This window comes from Diorhabda carinulata, chromosome 11 (assembly GCF_026250575.1).
Source record: "Diorhabda carinulata isolate Delta chromosome 11, icDioCari1.1, whole genome shotgun sequence".
Classification (NCBI taxonomy): Eukaryota; Metazoa; Arthropoda; class Insecta; order Coleoptera; family Chrysomelidae; genus Diorhabda; species Diorhabda carinulata.
The window spans coordinates 12,351,986-12,372,316 of NC_079470.1; the positions used below are offsets into that span (position 1 = coordinate 12,351,986).

The following is a 20,331-nucleotide window of genomic DNA, read 5'->3' on the forward strand; positions in this document are numbered from 1 at the left end:
CTCAGTTCACCGAGACCTTGTCCGAAAGCGCGAGACTGTTTGTTTCGAAGCGTAAACCTTCGCAGTCGCACATCGCTTCCATACCGGGACTGTACGAAAAATCTACTAAAATGCCGTCAGAAAAATCAGTATACTATCCGGATCCTACGGTAACCAAAAACGCGTTCGTTTCGAGTTTATCTCAATATAAAGATATGTACCAAGCATCTATTGATAATCCGGATGAATTTTGGGGGAATATTGCTAGACAATTCCATTGGGAAACACCTATAGACTACGACAAATTTTTTAGATATAATTTCGATATAACCAAAGGACCTATATTCACTAAATGGATGGATGGAGCTACGACGAATATCTCTTATAATTTGTTGGATAGAAATGTAAGAAATGGTCACGGTGACAAAGTGGCTTTTTATTGGTAAGTTAATCTATGAAATTAACTCAAACAAATTATATAGGAATGATAAAAAAATTTGCTATGACTAAATTAGTTGTTAGACTTGCGCGACATTTGTCATGAAGTGATTTTACATCGTTGAGCTCAGTTTTTACATGAAAATAATTAATTAAAACATCATTAATCTGTATTACCCACGTTTAGCCCCGGTGTGAACCCGCTACTGAACTTTTCCCACAGTCCAGAGCGGTACTATGGACTGCACGACGTATTTTATTTCAAACCTTCTCCACGACTCAAAGGACTATATTTAAATGTGTTTTACAGTTTGGTTGGACCGTCCTGGGTCCTTGAAACATAACCTTACATTCGGTTACATTTGATTTTTTTGCATGATATTCAACTCCATTGTCAAACAAGAAACATTTCATATTTTTTTCAGTTTTTAAAGGATAAAAAAGTTTTTTCATACTACAAGTAGGGTGTACCTACAATAGTAAAAGCAAAATACGTTACCCTTGCACTTCATTTCAAATAAATTTTATTTTTCATTGGATCCACACCCCGTATGGAGTGTAAAAACACACAATTTTTGGGGCCAGGGGAAGTTTATCAAGTTTGGTTGGGGCTCGACGTGTTAAATAGAATGAAAACAAAAATAATTTCCTGTAGTTTATTGTGTCATACTGTGTATATCATTTTAATATTAAAACCATTAAAACTTCTCTTTTCATCAGAAGATGAACTTTTGTAACCAATACTCACAATGAGTGTCCATGTCGGAAGCTTTTTTCAAAACAATAACGTATGCAATTTCCTCATAAGTCTTTTAAATTATCTTCTATTTGATATTCTTTAATAAGACTCAACAACAACAAGCTAATTCCACATTTCTACATAAATGTTTGTCAGTAAACGATTCAATGTTGATGCTTTTTCATTAACAGTTAAACTGCTAAACTCTAACCTTTCAATAATCACACTAGAATTTACAATAGACTGTACACTGCACCTTGCAAGTTGCAACTAAACTGTTAGGGCAGTTTGACATGAAGCAATACAACGTGCAATGCATACAAGTTGCAATATTTCTTTCAGTTACTTTTGGCATAACAACCTACCAAATGTCAGTTTTAGATCAGCCGAGTTTCGTAAAATTAATCATTTCGACTTCGTGGTGAATGAAATATTTCGTCTTGTATGCATTGCACTTTGTATTGCTTCATGTCAAGCGATATTGACAAGAAATTGCACGCAATTTCTTGCACATTGTCTTGCATCATGGAAAGCGGCCTTTGAGAATACGCAGCTTGGACCTCTTTGCTAAATGGAAGAAAAACTATTTCCCTTGAAATTTGTTGAGAAGAGATTTGTGGAATTAAACTGGAATTTTTTATTGGAAATTAGGTACTTGTGAAAAAAATCTCATGATGTAGCTTCAATACACATTTTGAGAAATGTTTAGTATTAAGTTTTGTGTTCGAAATTAGGTTTTGTACTAGACTATATTCAGTTCAAATTGTTCCCAAAAAATTTATTTACTTGGCATCAACCCACCTTGAATTCTCAGTTTTTTTTTGGAGCTCTTCTATGAGGAATCCAATAGTCGTTTCCGAAGAGGATGATCAACAAAATTTGTTTGTTTGAAACCATTGTCATATCATCTTCAAAAAATGTTGATTCAAATTGAAAATTTGCATTCACAACGTAATTATATTGTTGCTGTTTATTTGATTATCGAACTAGTCAAAAAGTATGTAAAAGTAAAAGCTGTATAGTTTCACAACATGTAAGGTCTAGGTCACGAGTTTAACAAAGACAATTACCATATTCAAAGTATATACCAGGAAGTATGTTATTTAGTTCAGGACTGTTTTATTTCAAGTGCCTTTTTAAAAAATGAGATTTGTAAGCAGGCAGCATAAAATTCTATTATATTAATTCAGTACTATTTTATTTAGACTTATTGTAATAGAGAAGAAACCTAAAATGAAGACAAATTATCACCAGAAACGTATAAAAATACCTAAGAAGTTAAAAGTTAAAGAAAATTGATTCTAAAACGATTATGTTATTCAAAAAGTGCCAAAAAAGTGGGAAATATTTAATCAAATATGCACAAAACCCTTATCCTTAATCTGCCCAGACTTGTTTGGGAACTAGAACGAAGAAAATTGATAAAACCAGAGCTGACTGGTTTTAGAAAACACAAAAGCACAATGGACAACATTATAGATCTAGAAAATGATATAAATAAGGCTTTAGCAAACAATCAGAAATACATAGCTGTATTTTTTGACATAAACAAAACCTTCGATACCGCCTGGAGGCCCAACATAGTAAAAACCTTGATAGAATGGAACATAAATGGTCACAAGCTAGTTTTCATTCGTAATTTCCTGAATAATAGAAGTGGAACGCCACAGGGTTCAGTAATCAGTGCAACTCTATTCCTGATAACTACAAACAGATGATGTGGTTAAGTATAATCACATAAATATACTTGAAAAATGGTGCAGAGACTAACCTAAATGAGAGGTAGAACTAAATGGTATTCCTCATTCACATTTCTGGGAATAATCTTCGACTCGCAATTAAATTGGAACGAACACCGAACACACTAAGGATCTTGTCGTCAGATGTCAGAGTGGACTAAACCTGTTAAAAGTTCTCTCAAACAGAGACTTCACTCTCAATCCACAGGCATAATATCTGGGATCGATTATGAGTCCAAAAGCCTATGCCTTCGCTTAAAACCAGATACTAACATGTTTAGATACCACTGGAGTTACAAGTGCAACTTGGAGAGCCATCACTAGCTGAAAGAAAACAATACCTAGCGTTGTTATATACCAATACTATAATGAGCAACAATGAACATCCAAAATATAATAGCAAACAGATATCAAAGCTCGTTCGAATTCGGGAAAAGAGTCGACTATTCTTTTATCAGATAGTTTCCAAAAATATAAGACAACTAGATATGTAGTTTCTCCCATTCTACAATTAAATATAGATATACCTTCTGGGAATTGACAAAAGTTTGAATATCTTTAACAAGGGAGAGACGCCAGCCTTCATAATATATCAGAACTTTCACTTGAAACTCTCAACAACCCTCTTGAACTAAAAATCAAGAAACGATTGCATCTAATATAAAATAATAACTTAGATATCGGATACGGTTTGCAGTGATGTACATTTAGTGAATAGTGCAGTATATAGTGATGTGAAAGCAATGGCAATCTGAGTGGCAAGGATCATTTCGTAAACTAAAATAAATGAAGGAAAGTGTTGAACAGTGGTGGCGAATATGCAGTAATCGCTCCAAAACAAGTAATAGTAACCAGACTAAGAATAAGTCACAATAAAACTTACTGTAAAACTACACTTTTAGAATGTACATTATACGCGTCACAAAGACAACAATGTAATTTTCCAAATGACATGAAAACCCTACTAGGAAACAATGTTAAATAAGTCTTTCATTAACAAGTTGTGTATATTGCCAAAGCAATCGCTAATAATCAACTTTTTTGAGTTGAAAGATTTTTTTTTCGAAATTTTTGGCCATATTTTGAGGCCCTACAACTTTTCAGGGATACAACTTTATATTATATACATATTTTGGGGTTTTTTATATACTTCTACTCTGTGCCGGATACTAAATCATGAAATAACTCGAAGCACCACCCCCAAATTCTTTAAAAAAGTTTGTTGACATTCAATGAAATGAAAGATCTCTTAGTAAATAATACGATACATTATTATATTGATCAAAACGATTAGAAATTGATTTTTAAACTCCAATTTATTATCGACAAAGCTTTTAAATCATCCCCTATACTCTAGCCACCCTAAATTTTTAAACTTTTAATAATAAAGAAAACTTTTTATTTATTATAATTCAGGTGTAAAATTTACAACTTGATTTGTTCTGTTTTTTGCATTTAAGGACCTATTCTCTTGAACTAAACATACATTTTAGTTCTAGGAGTAGTGTGATAGTCCAAATATTGTTTATACCACAAAATTTATCTCGTGGTTTTCAGGGAAGGTAATCATCCAGAAGATTACAGTAAACTAACCTACAAAAAACTGTTAGAAGAAGTATGTAGATTTGCGAATGTTCTCAAAAGCAAAGGAATCCAAAAAGGCGATAGGGTCGCTGTATATATGCCTATGATATTAGAAGCTGTGATAACAATGCTAGCGTGTACTAGAATAGGAGCGATACATTCCCTAGTAGTAAGTCGTGTTCATATTTCGAGAGGATTACTATTGTTATCCTATAAATTCTAGTTTGCAGGATTTTCAGCAGATTCTTTTGCCGAAAGGATATTAGATTGTGAAGCTAGGGTGCTAGTAACTGCAGATGGAGCATGGAGAGGAGAAAAATTATTACATCTCAAGGCCATTTGTGATCAAGCTATGATTAAGTGTTCTCAGAAAGGTCACAATGTGGAAAGTTGTGTCGTAGTGGCGCATTTAGGCAGGGTGACTTCACCTCAAGGTTCTGTTTATAACAGTAATAAGGTTAGTTTTTGATAGATTAACATTAACACTTTGAAATATTCATTCTAACATCTTTAAATTGAACAAACAATTGTTTTTACTACCCAGAAAGTTTTAAATTCTTCGAAATAGTGTTGAAACAAATTCTATGTTTTAGGGTAGAATTCTCCTATGGCCTTGATGGAATATATCACATCTGGGGTCATCCCTTCATATTTTGTTTCCGTTCTAAGCTTCGCATTTCTAATTTTTACTAATGTACCATTTTAAGCTTCTATTCCCATCGGTCTAGTGGCTGCAAAACCTGACCAACCCTACCAGCTTACATTCAGTCTCTGAAGACGATAACTCGGTTAACGAAGCGCGCGTCAGGCAGTGTAATTGTGAATGTTGGTGTAAACAGTGTATTCAGTACCAATCCAACTTAACCTAAAACAGAATTCCATCTTTCAGGATAGAATTCTACTATGGCCCTGATGGAATATGTCACATCTGGGGTCATCCCTTCATATTTTGTTTCCGTTCTAAGCTTCGCATTTCTAATTTTTCCTAATGTACCATTTTAAGCTTCTGTATCTTCAGCTCACTATTCCCATCGGTCTAGACTTTTCCTTCAGCTGCTACTAGTCTTTATTTTCCTTTCATTTCTGTTTTTAGCTCTAATTCTATATTATCTTTTACGATTATAGAGGATAATGGCAAATCTTTAATCTTTTTCAAGTTTTTGAAATCACCAAACAATTCTCCAGATGCAATCCTTGGCGTGTGTCACGGGTAAGGAATCGTTTATAGATTCAGAACGATTTTTGAATATTTTTTCTTTGATAAAATCAATAATATTTGCCAACTGAAGAGATGGATCGTTACATCCAAAGAACCACATGTAGCCCCGCCGACCCTTGCCGTAGATTCATTATGAAAATTGTGGATTAAACTTTTTTCAGACGCCCATGACTCCAGGACGAGATGTGTTCTGGCAAGATGTAGTTCCTCAAGCGTCTACCAGCTGTTATCCAGAATGGATGGAAGCTGAGGATCCGCTCTTTATGTTGTATACCAGTGGGTCGACTGGTAAACCGAAAGGAGTATTGCACACGACAGGAGGCTATATGATATATGCTGCCACTACTTTCAAATACGTTTTTGATTACAAACCTAATGATGTGTATTGGTGTACTGCCGATATTGGTTGGATTACTGGACATACGTACGTCGTATACGGACCTTTGGCGAACGCAGCAACATCAGTATTGGTAAGGATGGTTAATCAAATATTATTTAATTGAAAATTATATATGAATAATAAATTTAGTTCTTTACTACCTACTGAACTCTTTCATGTACTCGTAATTATTCAAAGATGTTCAAAATGTTGTCCATTTACTTAAATAGAACCATGCGATTTTTAAAACTTTGCAATACATTTTGCAACATCCCTGACTGCTCAATTCTTATTTCTGTGGTAATCCTATCTTTTAATTCCTCAATATTGGCAGATTTTGTTTTATAAATCGCTGGGGCCATTCGATAAAACCACGCCTTCCAAACCATCTTCTGGAAAACACTTTATTTAAATATTGCCTCACCATACACGCATAATTAGATGGGGTACCATCTTGTTGTAGCCAAATATTGTCTTTTGGAATATTGTTTTTTCCCGAAAATTTCTAATAATGAAGATTTTTTTAAATGTAATTGAAAATACTTAGTTGGATTTGGAAATATCCGAACCATCTCAGGTATAATACTATTTTCCAATAAATCTTAATACGCCGGACCATTTAATTTACCCTCAATTATTTTGTTCGGGGTATTAGGTGTGGGATTCGCATATCCAACGAGGATTGTTACGTGACCAGTATCTACAATTATGGCTTCATCGCAAAACATAACATTACTTAAAAAAATTTGAATCGTTTTGCTTGTAACATTTTTTATTGGGTCTGCAACTCTTCACAGAATCATCATCTGACAACCCTTGAACCAACGTTACTTTGTATGGATGGAATTTATTATCACGTTAAATTTTCATCGCGGTTGTTTACTCATTTACTGACAGTATATCTTGTTATGGGATTTCGATTAGGATATAAATTATTAAATTTGTGACTTTTAATAAATTTCAACAATAGTAATTTTTATGGTATTGGAAATATTAGATGAAAAATACTGAGTATTTCCTAAGGATTTCTAAAAACACAAAATATAATAGGGTGATTCATTTGAAATAACAAAATTCATTATTTTTCCGGAAAAAGGAAAGATCTGACAACAATGTAAATACTACCATAATACCTGCCGTATCACAAGACCCTTGTATATATATATATAAATATATATTTACATAGTAAATCATGAATCTAGTTTGGATAATAATTTTAAATAATTGAGTAATAAAATTTTAGCACTTGGATTAGAATAACAAATATTGTTATTTGATATAATGACATATTTTCTTCATTGTTAACTTGTAAAAATTACGCTAAGCATTAGCATTGAGGTAAATCAAAATATTAAGACGTATAATTACTGCATAAATATATTGAATACGTAATGTGTGACCGGAATAATGATCTTTTGTTATTGTTAGATACTTTGACGTATTTTGTTTATTTAGTACGAGGGGACTCCTTTCTATCCTGAAAACGATCGCTTTTGGTCGGTTGTGGACAAATATAAAGTCAGCCAATTTTACACAGCACCTACTGCTATTAGAGCTTTGATGAAATTCGATGAAAATCTGGTTACAAAGTAAGTTAATTACTTAACAAATATAAAATATACACATAAATATAACTTTTCAGGCACGATCTTTCGACGTTAAGAGTTCTGGGATCCGTAGGAGAACCTATCAATCCTGAGGCCTGGTTGTGGTATTACAGATTCGTTGGAAGAGGAAGATGTTCTATTGTAGACACATTTTGGCAGACAGAAACTGGCGGACACGTTTTGACTCCATTACCAGGAGCCATACCTATGAAACCTGGATCAGCTGTAAGTGTTTTTGTACTATATTTGTCGAATAGCTACTTAAATTCGATGCTGAAGCTTAAAGATTTATTAATTGGAGAACAAAATTATGACTCGACCTCTTTACACTATTTAATTTCTCATAACCAAATGAGTTTTGAAAAAAAAACACAAAAAAAACAAAACAAAAACTTTTTACAGCAGATTTATTTGCTTTGTAAAGTTATTAATCGGTTTTTATACCTCATCATTTTCAGCTTTTTTGCAAAAGACCTTCTTAAAGAGTTGCTACTTGAAGAAGTCCGAAATTTCCTCCCAGAAACATAGCTTTGTTGGTTTTTTATCAATTATGTAGTTTTGTGCTTAATAAATTAATTTCAACATACTATTTTAAATTTTCTAGATGATCAGACTCAAAAAGGTTTCTAGTACCTATTGAAATTAATACTCTATTTCCAAAATGCACCTACACGTGTTTTCACTGAAGTCTGATTATCGTTAAACATCTAAATGAATTTTGTTTTCATCATTCATTGTAAGTTTCATTTTCTACTCTAATTAACTCCAATCTCTTTAGGACTGGGTAATTTTAGTTATTTTATACACGAGACTATAGATTTAAAAACAATATTGCTCTTAAACTTCAATACATAGATAGTGGTTATAAATCCAAGAATTTAAAAGCACTTAAGCTTTCAAATTTTTCTTCTAGGTGTAGAAACATGTTATTAATACCAAGTATTCGATAATATCCATATTGGAAATTGGTGGAAAATGAACAGGATTCTGACTAAAGTTCTTTTCATCTAATGAAAAGGGGCCAACTCCTTCTAAAGTTATAAGTTTGTCCTTATAATTTTCAGCGGCCATTGGGTCACCTTGCAATCTTAAAAAGTACTCAGCTGTTTTCTTAGATTTCCCTGTAGAGAGTAGAGTTAAAAATTTAATATCAATCATAAAAACACATTTCGACGGACACACTTTAATATGATGTACCTTGTAGCCTGTTTACAATTTTGACATTTATAGAAACACTTGCAGCAACTGATTAAAATAGGTACGTTCCACTATACGCGGAAATTCTCGTTCGTTTAACATTGAGTGTTGTTTTTAAGAATAATGACTGTCCTTCCATTGTAACGTTAGATTGAGGATTGTAAAAAATGACTTTATTCACTGCATTTTGACACCCAATATCAAATATGTCAATGAAATTATTACTCGTGTATCAGGGGAAACTACATTCGTGTCGTGATTCTCGATGTATAAAATATAATTAGTTATTTTCATAACTAGCTGAAAGGGAGTATGGGAAATTATAATCTAGATCTGAAACTGGAGCATGTAAACTTAGAATCTGAAAATTTCTTAACCTATTTCCTCTTAGTTAAATTGAATGTAATCGTGCCAACTGAAAACATCCACAACTTGGCAACGGTGTAAAATATCCGTCATATAAGTGAATCATTGTGTCGTCAAATATTTCTCATAAGTACATTAAGGAAAAATACTCAAAATTGTAGCATTATTAACGACGTAAACCATAATAATAATTTTCTATTATACCATTACTAAAAAAATCGCAAAAACTGTGTTCATTATCAACCATTATAACGAATAGCTTCTGGTTGTTATTAGAAACATTAACAATCCTCAAATTATTGGTAATAACCACAATTATTATTATTTCTATTGAATTATTGAAATAATAAGACAAATTTATTATCTATAAATAGAAGGTAAACATGTATGTAATAACCTTTAATCATCCCTGAGAATCGATTCCATTTATACTTACAATTTCTGTTGGAATGTAATATTTGAAACTTATTTAACTCACCCGAAAAGATCGTAGGCTGATACATAGATGGCAAGTGTTAATAAAGTTTTTTGTCAAAAAATACTGTTGAAGCAAAGGCTCGGTTTGATAAACATTATTCGGACTTTTCCCCTGGATAATGAACTATCGTGAAAAGGGTTGTTAAGTTTAAACTAGGCGAAATGAACGTTGTGGACGCCTCAAAGAGTTTGTTACCGACGAAAGCCATGATTTATCAAAAACGTGTAATTCTAGTCAATTAATACACACGTTTCATTAGAAACGCGATGCTAACATAAATAACAAAACCTTGTAACTAAACATTCGATTAAGTAATGTCAAGGTACCTCATATTTTGTATGTAGGACTGATTTAGTAGAATACATATGAAGATATACTATGGTCATTTACATGTTGACGGTGGACAGTGCGATAGTTGGCTTGGCATAAGTAGATATGTCCAAATAAGTTTTTTTAATCGATTTACTATTCCATCACAAACTTTTTGTTAAGAAAATATAAACAGTTGTACTGTAAAATGCTAATTAAAAATATGTATGTCCAGTTCGAATTAACTTTCTAAAAATTATTGACGAAATAGGATGAACAAAATGTAGACACTTAAAGTAGATCTTTATATCTAAATTTGTGATCTTTTTCGACATTTGTCCAATTTTCTCATATTAAATAAAATTTCACATCAAATTATTTAATCTACGTACATGTTTTATATTGTTTTTCAGGCCGTGCCCTTTTTCGGAGTACAACCAGTTCTATTGGACGAAGCAGGGAAAGAAATAAAGGGCGAAGGTGAAGGTTACTTGGTTTTCTCACGTCCGTGGCCTAGTTTGATGAGGACTCTCTTTAATAATCACGATCGATACGAAACGACCTATTTCACGAAATTCCCGGGATATTATTGTACTGGAGATGGTATGCCGTTTATTAAAAAATATTTTTATCGGAATCGGATAATTGTGTGGAATAATTCAGCTTTTTCTTCTTCAAAAATATTTTCGCCTATCAGTTTTAATCAAAATTCCACGTTTTATAAAATGATAATGACATTCATTTATATATCATATTATTCGAATTGAGTAAATGAACAATATCCAGTAATATGGATCATATTAAATATTTAATAAATCCAAGATCCAAGAAATTTTTGTGTAATAAGAAGTTAAATTCCAATCGGTTCATCTAGACCCCCAAAAGTCCAGCCTGATTTTTAGACAGATTTAAATCACGTACTAAATCGTTTAAATCACTTTGTATCAATAAGCGCAGTTCATTATTTGGGTTACTATCTTCAGACACCCTATTGAGCAAGTTCCGGAGAAGAAACTTTCTGATCGAATTTGAGGCTTTGGTATTATGTGGGATGGGTCTTGTTCAGCCCAACCTAATAGCATTCTCACACATGTTAGACAACATTTATGTGGAACCTAGGATTTATTTTGATACACTGAGATATAAAATTAATCCTCAACGCACTTTACCAAAACTGTAAGGGTTGTTAGGACCATTTTGTGACATGTTCACGATATAATAAACCCATTTAAAATGTAAGTTAGTTTAACGCAGTTATTTAATCTGTTATCTAAAAAATTGTTTGAATAGTCATTGGTCATTTTACAAAAAAAATCACCTAAAATAAACTGTTTATAATTATCAAAAAGGATCCACTTTTTTTGATCTCCAAAAGCTGCATATATCAAACAAAAAGTTTCAATACAACATTTTCATGCACAAACCTACATCTGGGATTAATGAATATATAAGTTGATTTTCAAATTAATTGAAATAAACAAAGAAACGACATTTGATGTTTATTTCTTCAACTCTTTCTTAAATAAGCAATATTTCTTGACCTACATTAATTAACCTCCATTATCTTATTCTAATCAATCAAAATTGACACTTGTGACAGTGACATTTGTCACATCCATGACATCTATCATAGACATCATAACCCATAGATAAATAAAGTGAACCATATTAAAACTAAAGAAATACTATTTATTTACATCCCCCCCTCAATTGAGGGAGATCCGAATACAACTTACTCTTCATCTCTTTACATGTTATAAACTTTTCCTTTATGACTTTTTTTCAGTTATACTTCTGTTGCAAAACATCTAGATGAGATAAATCATCAAATTTATCACTATTTTTATATAGTTTAAAGGCTTTGGAATATTCATTTCGGTTTAGCATAACAAGGACAAAAAACACAAACTACTTTAGATAGTATATATGATTTACCAGTTATGTCATTTAACCTCATTATCAGTGGATGACTAATTTCACCCACATGTTTTTTTTTCTCAATTTCAGGTGCAAGAAGAGATGCTGATGGTTACTTATGGGTAACGGGCCGTGTAGACGATATGCTAAATGTATCTGGTCATCTTATGTCCACAGCGGAAGTAGAATCCATCTTGACTGAACATCCTTCGGTAGCAGAAGCTGCAGTGGTAGCTAAACCTCATCCGGTAAAAGGAGAATGTCTTTATTGCTTCGTGACAACAACAGAAGGTGGCGTATTTAACGATCAACTTGTAAAAGAAATTAAACAAATTGTGAGAGAAAAGATAGGGCCTTTTGCTCAACCTGATATTGTACAAAACGCACCTGCTTTACCTAAGACCAGATCTGGCAAGATCATGAGGAGGATATTGAGAAAGATTGCTTTGAATGATAGAGATGTTGGTGATATTAGTACTTTAGCCGATAGTACTGTTGTTGAAGCGTTGTTTGCTTCAAGGCCACAAGGTGTCTAAAATGACCACATTATATTAACGTGTTTATTCTAGTCCTAGAAAAGATGTACACAATGGTATTTTGAAGTAATTCTCATATAATTTAAAAAATATTTGTAATAATTTCTGACTTTTTTTACCCGTTTTTATCGGGGAACAATTAACCTAGGAGTGCTCAAACAATTCCAAAAATGTCCAATTAACTACTTTAACTACCTCAATGTTTTTTATGTATAATCATATATAGCGGAGGTTCTACAGGGGGTCCTTGGCCATACTTTTCTGTCTATCCACTCGTTCCTTGGAGGTTTTTTTCATCTTTTTCTATTCTGTGGTTGATAATACATCAATGCTTTCTTCAGCCACCTATTCTGCTCCATTTTCAATATAGGTCCTTACCAGAGCAGTTGTTTAGTTCGTATTATCTTTGAAGTCGTGTATATTGGACATGTTCTTCGTCGTAAATCTTCATTTCGTATATGATCTTTTCTGGATATCCTGCTCGGTCTTCTTAACTAGTCCATTTCCAGCCCTCGCAACCACACGTTAAAATGTGCTCTAATATGACTTTGTATATTGTTATTTTTGTGTTTAGGTTAATTTTTTCTGACCAAAACAATGAGTTCAGAAATTGTGCAGCTTTTTTCCCTCGTCGCACTCTATTTCTTACATCTTCTTTCGTTGTTCCATCTTCCTAGATGTTTGAATTATCTGCATGGTTTATTTATTTGCAGTTCGTGGTCTTCTTGGGTGCGTCCAACCGGCAGATATTCTGATTTTGACATACTCATATTGAAACCCCAATTTTCTTAGTATATAATCTGCATCGCTCTAATCGCAAGCTGTAATAACTTGGTCGTCTTCGAAAAATAGAGTTATTAACCATTTATACTCTATCTCAATTCCCATTCTCGTAATTTTAGTTTTCCAATTACTTAGAGTTTAAAACCTTTCGAATGCGATAAATTTTCCGTAATTGAGCCAAATAGAGTTGACAGCTTCCCAAATCTAATCTCAAAGTTTAAAAGATAATCAAGGAGTTACTACGACTAAACAGTCTGCGATTAGTTGAAGAAAAAAAGCGTTAAGCAAAATATGAACCACAAAAAAAGAGAATTAGAATTGTGTAGCAGAGACAACAATCAAGACATGCAGTAAAGTCAAAAACATAACCTCGAAATGCGAAACTTTTTATAGTGAGGACTCCTATGATAAGTTAAGTTTCATAAAACTGTTCTACTTATATAGTATCAATCAAAATAATGTATAATGATATTATCATTTGAAAATATTTCAAGTTTTTGAGAATTATATGAGAATAACGTTTTGTTTTCTTTAAATAATTTTTATACAGCCATAATGGCTGAAAAATTGGCTTGTGGAACAAATCTTCTTTCATAGAGGTGAAGCTTGTACTATGAAAAAAAAAGAGTTAAAGTTATATGTTTAATACCCTACTTCAAGAAAAGTGTATGAATTAATGTATAAACATAATTTAGGTTAACTTTTTCAGTAAATATTTGTTGATCTTTACCATCAACTATGAGTTGAAGAAGTCAGTACTTTCGGCCTCTTACTATGTGACCTAAATAGGCAGAATTTCTCTGCCTTTTCCCATTCTTCTCAGGATCTCTTTATTTTTCACTTGCCAGTCCACTCCAACTCTTCCAATTTATTTATCTCTGATTTTTCAAACGTCCATGCTTCCATACCATGAAGCAATAACCGTTCCAATGCAGCCCCATCTGCCAAGGTCGATTGTGTGCAGTAAATCCTGCTAATTGCTATGTCATCGAAGTATAAAAGTTTACGAAGGGTAAGTTTATTATTACTCTTGGAGTAGGGTAGAAATATATACTAGAACTCCTTTGAAGTGTAACCTCTTTTAATAAATAATCAACTTATTTATAGTGATAATATTTAAATTTAAGTATGAACCCTTTTTGGCAGAAATTATGAAGAAAATTACATCTGTAAGTATACGTAGGGTAAATATAGACTATTTATAAACAAATACCTTTTTTAAAATTTTCTGTTTTGAACAAACTTATTTAGAAGAAATTTTGGATTCAAGCTTGTTAGAAAGATGGTGGGATTCGAAGAAACTTTGTTGGTATTTTGTGCGAGTTCTATTGATTTTATTTGAAAAAAAAAAAAATTAAGTAACACTCTAATCAACGATGATTATGCAACGTATAATTATTTCGAAATAGTTTGTAAATAGACCGAAGTAAAATTCTTTAGAAATAATAGAGAGTGAGAAAAATAATAGTAGGATGAAACCTATTGGAAAAGGAGGAGATTATAATAAAAATGAAAGGTAGATAATTTACGGGCGATCTGAGCTCGGGGTGGGAAAGGGGGTGAGTTGTTAAGGGTAAAAAACGGTTTATCTCGATTTTCTGCAAAACTATGGAAAATAATGTGGAAGCAAAGTTGTAGGTAATGAGAAGATTTACAACTTTTGTATTCTCACTTTTTTCACATAACCTCAAAAATCATGTGAAAATCTAGTTTGTAATTATTATCTTTTACAAAAAACATTTTTTTTTCACGAAATTTTGTGAAAAGTTACCTTTTCATGTCTCGTTTACACTGTAATTGATTGAAATATTTATTTTTTCACGTTATTTTGACATAATATCGTAGAAGCACCCTAATTTTCGAACGAAAATTCTCCCATTAAAATATCACCTTTTTTTAAAAAGTCAGTGAGATTTTTATTCGTTGAAATCTCTACTTTTCGATGATGTAAAAAAATATTACCATCACCATGGTGAACTTTCTCAGAAAAACTGGGAAAAAATTGGGGTAATTATACACTTTCGCGGTCACCTGGTTTTTTGGCTCTAGAAAATCGAAAAATGGATGGATCTAAATGATCTTGGTCTCAAAATGTTCCATTTTACGGCGGATTTATAAAAAAAATACGAAAATTAAAAAAAAATGAATATTTTTTACAATTTCATGACTTTAAATACAAAAAAAAAGACATTTCTACATATAATCCTTCGTAATTGTTTCTGACGTCGTGGAATCAAGTTCGTATATTTTTTTTCGCAATTTACATAAAAAAATGAATAATTGTGAGTTGTGGGATTTTGTTAATAATAAATTGAAATATATTGACAATGAGTTGCAACAATTGTGAATTGAATACATTTGAAGCACTTACAATATTCAGTGATACAAAACAACCTAACCTAACCTAACCTAACCTAACCAAAATTATAAAATTTATCTATTTTTCGATTTTTAATGGTTCAAAAACTATTAACATTGAAGAATATAGTACGAAACTATTCACAAAAATTGATTGTTTTTCATCGATTTCATTTTAAGCTATAAAAACTGAAAAAATCATTCTTTTTGGATTTTTTTTTAAATTGTTTATTAATTGATGTAGAATACAAAAAAAAATATAAGAACTTTATCTGATAATGAGATAATTTTTTGTAAAGGATTATTTTGCAAAACCGTTTTTTTTACGATTTAAAACAGTAAAACTATGAGAAATTTTCATTCGAGCTATTTCTACTAATTTTTTTTATAAAGCCGCCGTAAAATGGAACATTTTGAGACCAAGATCATTAAAATCCATCCATTTTTCGATTTTCTAGAGCCAAAAAACCAGGTGACCGCGAAAGTGTATAATTACCAAAATTGGCATCCGAAAATTAATTATGTACAATTTTTAGATATTTATTAAAATTTTACACTCCAATTACTCATGTTTATCAATGTTACATAGAATCTCAAGTTTTTCGTGTAATGAGAGTGAAAAATTTTAATGAATAACTAAAATACATAATGATGAAAAAAAAAGTTTTTTTCTGTCTTGTTTTTTGACTTTTTGAGAAAATTTACCATGGTGATGGTAATATTTTTTTAGATCATCGAAAAGTAGAGATTTCAACGAACAAAAATCCTACTTAATTTTTTAAAAAAGCAGATTTTTTGACGGCAGAATTTTCTTTCGAAAACTAGAGTGCTTTTTCGATATTATGTCAAAATAACATGTAAAAATGAAATGAAACGGGTGAAATGTGTTTTGTAAAAGATAATAATTACAAACGGAAAACTTTTGTGAATTTTTCACATGAATTTGGAGGTTATGTGGAAAAAAAGAAAATATAAAAGTCTTTGCTATTCGGCTAACAAGATAAACTATTTTTACCTTTAAAACTCACTTCCCGACCTTAGTTCACCCTCAAAATATTTTTCCTTTCTTTTTTATCATATTCTCCTCATTTTACAATGGATTTTATCTTATTATTATTATTTTTTTGGTTTCAAAATTTATCGACCCTAGTCTAAAAATGCAAATATTGTAAATCTTAATGGTAGTTTTATAGATTATATATTTAGTGTCAAATATATTACAACTTTGAAAGATATGTAACAGATGATATTATATAATAAATGTAAAGTCTCTAGAAGGTTTTTTTTACCGAAAAAACTTTTTAAAAACTAAAAATATTGATCTAGTCTAAACAAACATTAATATACAAATGATTATTAACAATAAAAGTTATAATGAAATTGTTATTACATATTACGAGGTGAATATTTTTATACACAATAAAAAATTATTTTTTTAAACTACACAATGAATTAATTTAGTTATAATGATGACCGATATGTTGTTGAAAAAATATTTTTGTGTATATTTCAAAATATCAAAATATATGTGAAGCTTCTTAGATGTTTTTAACTTAAAATTAAATGATAATTTATCGTTAATATCATGTGTGCATATGGAAATAATTGGTAGTATTAAAAACTTCATTGTATTGACAAAACGCCTTCATTAAAACATATCATTTCACCGAAATCACAAAATAAAGGTCTTGTTGAAAGTATTTGTATTTTTTCGGCCCAAAAACCCATAAAACGAGATGAATAATCTAGTATTTGCAAATGTTTTGTTTGAAATGAATTTTACAAATCGAAAATGTACAAAAACTAGTATATGGCACGTTCATTGTATAAACTTGACGTACTTTTATATTGAATAACTGCGTGGCCATTTTGGCGAAAATCGCTTGACACTAGATGGCGCGGAATGATGCCTTTTATAACGATAAACAACAAAACAAACAGTAAGGGTGTCCGATGCTGTGTTTGACAGGATTTTCTTCATTTTTTGCAATTTCCAAAACGTGTTTGTGTGGTTACAACAAAAAGTTGTGTCTAAAAATGACGAAAATTGAATCTTTGAATATATTGGAGTTAGGAGCAGACCACTAAAAGAAGACGAAACGGTTTATAAAACGGGACATATAGTACTTTGTGGCCTAAAAGGAACAAAAACCTTCAAAGCTTGTGTCTATAGACGTCGGGTCTAACTTCCCAGCCACATAAGATCACAATTAATCTGAATGATGCTGTGAAATATTTGAAATGCATTTGTTCATCTAAGTACGAGAGGAAGAGACCTAAATATCTAAACGAAACTACTAAAAATGTGTACAAGAATTTTATTGGTCACTTTAAACAGGAATATTATCTATAAAACAACAAAACTGGTTCGTATTCTGGCTTTATTGTTCACCTCTATTAAAGTTTGAAAGAAATTCAACAGATGTCGCCAACTTCGTAATTTGAACGAATACGTAAAAGATAAGTCATAGGAAAAAGAAGAATAACATTGGTATATAATTATATAAACTAACGAATTATTCGAATCAGCTGATGTTCAATTAAAAATAGCCGCCGTGGGGTAAACAAATGCTGTTGCCGTGTGGTTTGCGAAGCTATTTAGCGTAAAAATAATGTGAAAAGCTAATATATCGAAAAATGAACAGGATTCTTACTAAAGCTCTTTTTATATAATGTGAAAGGGTTAAATTAACCTAAAGCTTTCCGCTGCTATTGGATTGTCACTTTGCTACCTTGAAAAGTACTTATTTGGACGCTACAGTGGAAGTAATTTTCCAAAACAATCCCGTAATTTGCACACAAAATAAACGTGAGTGTTCTAAATATTGTAAATTGCTTGAAACCTTGGTTGCAGACTGACTTAAAACTGTAAAAATACTCAGTTCCAGCTGTATTAGTTTCATTGAAGCAAATCTAAAAAGTATCTATGGAATCTTCTTAGCACCATAAAAATACTATCGGAAAAACAAAGAAAAGCTAACACGGGTACATAGGAATCTATCGCTTAACCCACATCCGCCATTTTGACATAAACATCTATTTTTTTCAAATTACCTAATACATAAAAATTTGCGTTTGGAGAGTAGAGAAATGGAGGAATATCTCTTATGATAAAGAAGCTGAAAAACTGTCCAGCTGTATACCATAAATAACATATAATATAGCAATTGTAGATGAACTGAGGTGTGTCTTGTTAAAAAAAATGAAAATATCAATTTTTCCTCAAGCAGTTCATTGTTAAAAATGTCAGCAACTTACGTTGTACGAAATAATGTAAAGAACATAACCTAAAAGTAATTTTCCCTGCTGCTAATGTGGCGCCATCTCCGTTTAACACTTTTTGACAGACATTTCTATATATAAACAGATACTTCACCCTCTATAATCAAAAATTGCATGCGATTTGCATCCGAGTTCCAGCGGAAACTTCCATTAATGATATTCCAGCAACAAAAACGTTGCTTTGAATCGATGGAGTAAAATTTAGAAGATTTCTATATTTTTCCATAAGCTTTACAGTATTCTGTATTATCTTTTCTGCAAATGATAAAACAGAAATTTTTATTTTCATCCGATACGACGTGGGCAGTTACCTTTTGGAATTAACATTCGTTTCTATGTTAATAAGTATATCCAGTAGATGACTCTGTGTAGATTGGGTGAAATTTTGAAGATTTCTATATTTTCCAATATGTTTTACATTATTCTGTATTATCGATTTCGAAATGGATAAAATAGGAATCTTGATATAGGTCAAAATGTGTGTAAAAGTTATCATCAAATCAGACTTGAGCCGTGACCTTTTCTATGTCAATAACCTTTAGTATTTCGATTGACAAGTAAAAAAATTCCTAATCTTATTTTTTATATATGATTTTGAAGATACAATCATTTAAATTGATAAATATTTACAAAAATGACTGTTAATAAAGATTTCACGAATTTCCTAAGTAAATAAAACCGTTTCTGACAAAACAGCTGTTGTCAAATTAATTATTCACTAGTTGATAAGACCATAATGTACTCAAAAACAAATGAATGGAAAAAAATCAAATACTATGTTAGAAATTATTCCTATTTTTCGCGTTAATTGGTGTTAAAGCTTCTCCATCGAAATCGTTAAGTTCCTCTGTTTTTTTTCTGACGCAAGGAGTCAACATACTGATAAAAGCTGCAATAGCGAAACCCGCACCACCGACAAAAAATGGTATACTGTATGTATTCGTGATATCGTACAAGGTTCCTGCTATGGGGGAACCGATAGCTGCCGCTACTCCTCTAAACATCATCAACATTCCGAAAGCGTTTGTAAGTTTATCCAGTCCTAAGTACTCCACTAAAATTATGGACGTCAGCGACATATATCCAGCTGAAAAAAAACAGTTATTAATTCAATTCATCCAGGTATAAATAATAATTAAGAACGATAAGATAGTAGTTTAGCATTTTAATCACAATTGAGTTGAAACATATATCATGCTTCAATCCTCGTAGATTGGGATTGGATACACTACCAGTCAAAAGTTTTTGTCCATCCTATAGTTTGCAGGACACACAGCAAACAAAAGCAATACGATTTCTCATTTATTAGACGTTTTGATATGTTTATGTTTCTGAATCGTCTCGATTTTTGGTCTCTTCTGATTTAAAATTAGTGTCAAATCATATTTTGATAAAGACTGAAAGTATTTGAAACGTCAAAT

General features: G+C 31.6%; 2 protein-coding genes across 2 annotated transcripts in view; one reads left to right on the top strand and one right to left on the bottom strand.

The window, feature by feature from the left end:
* Window positions 1-17,325, top strand: LOC130899666 (acetyl-coenzyme A synthetase). Its single transcript, XM_057809781.1, has 8 exons — window positions 1-421; window positions 4,453-4,648; window positions 4,703-4,936; window positions 5,860-6,168; window positions 7,533-7,666; window positions 7,720-7,909; window positions 10,448-10,637; window positions 12,042-17,325. Exons 1-8 carry the CDS (start codon window positions 111-113, stop codon window positions 12,485-12,487), a joined length of 2,010 nt encoding a protein of 669 aa, XP_057665764.1. The 5' UTR covers window positions 1-110; the 3' UTR covers window positions 12,488-17,325.
* LOC130899667 (monocarboxylate transporter 2-like) overlaps window positions 16,808-20,331 on the bottom strand; it is a 16,252-nt gene continuing 12,728 nt past the window's right edge. The window contains exon 7 of the mRNA XM_057809782.1: window positions 16,808-19,997. Coding sequence (XP_057665765.1) covers window positions 19,690-19,997 — 308 coding nt within the window. The 3' untranslated portion in view covers window positions 16,808-19,689. The remainder of the gene's footprint in view (window positions 19,998-20,331) is intronic.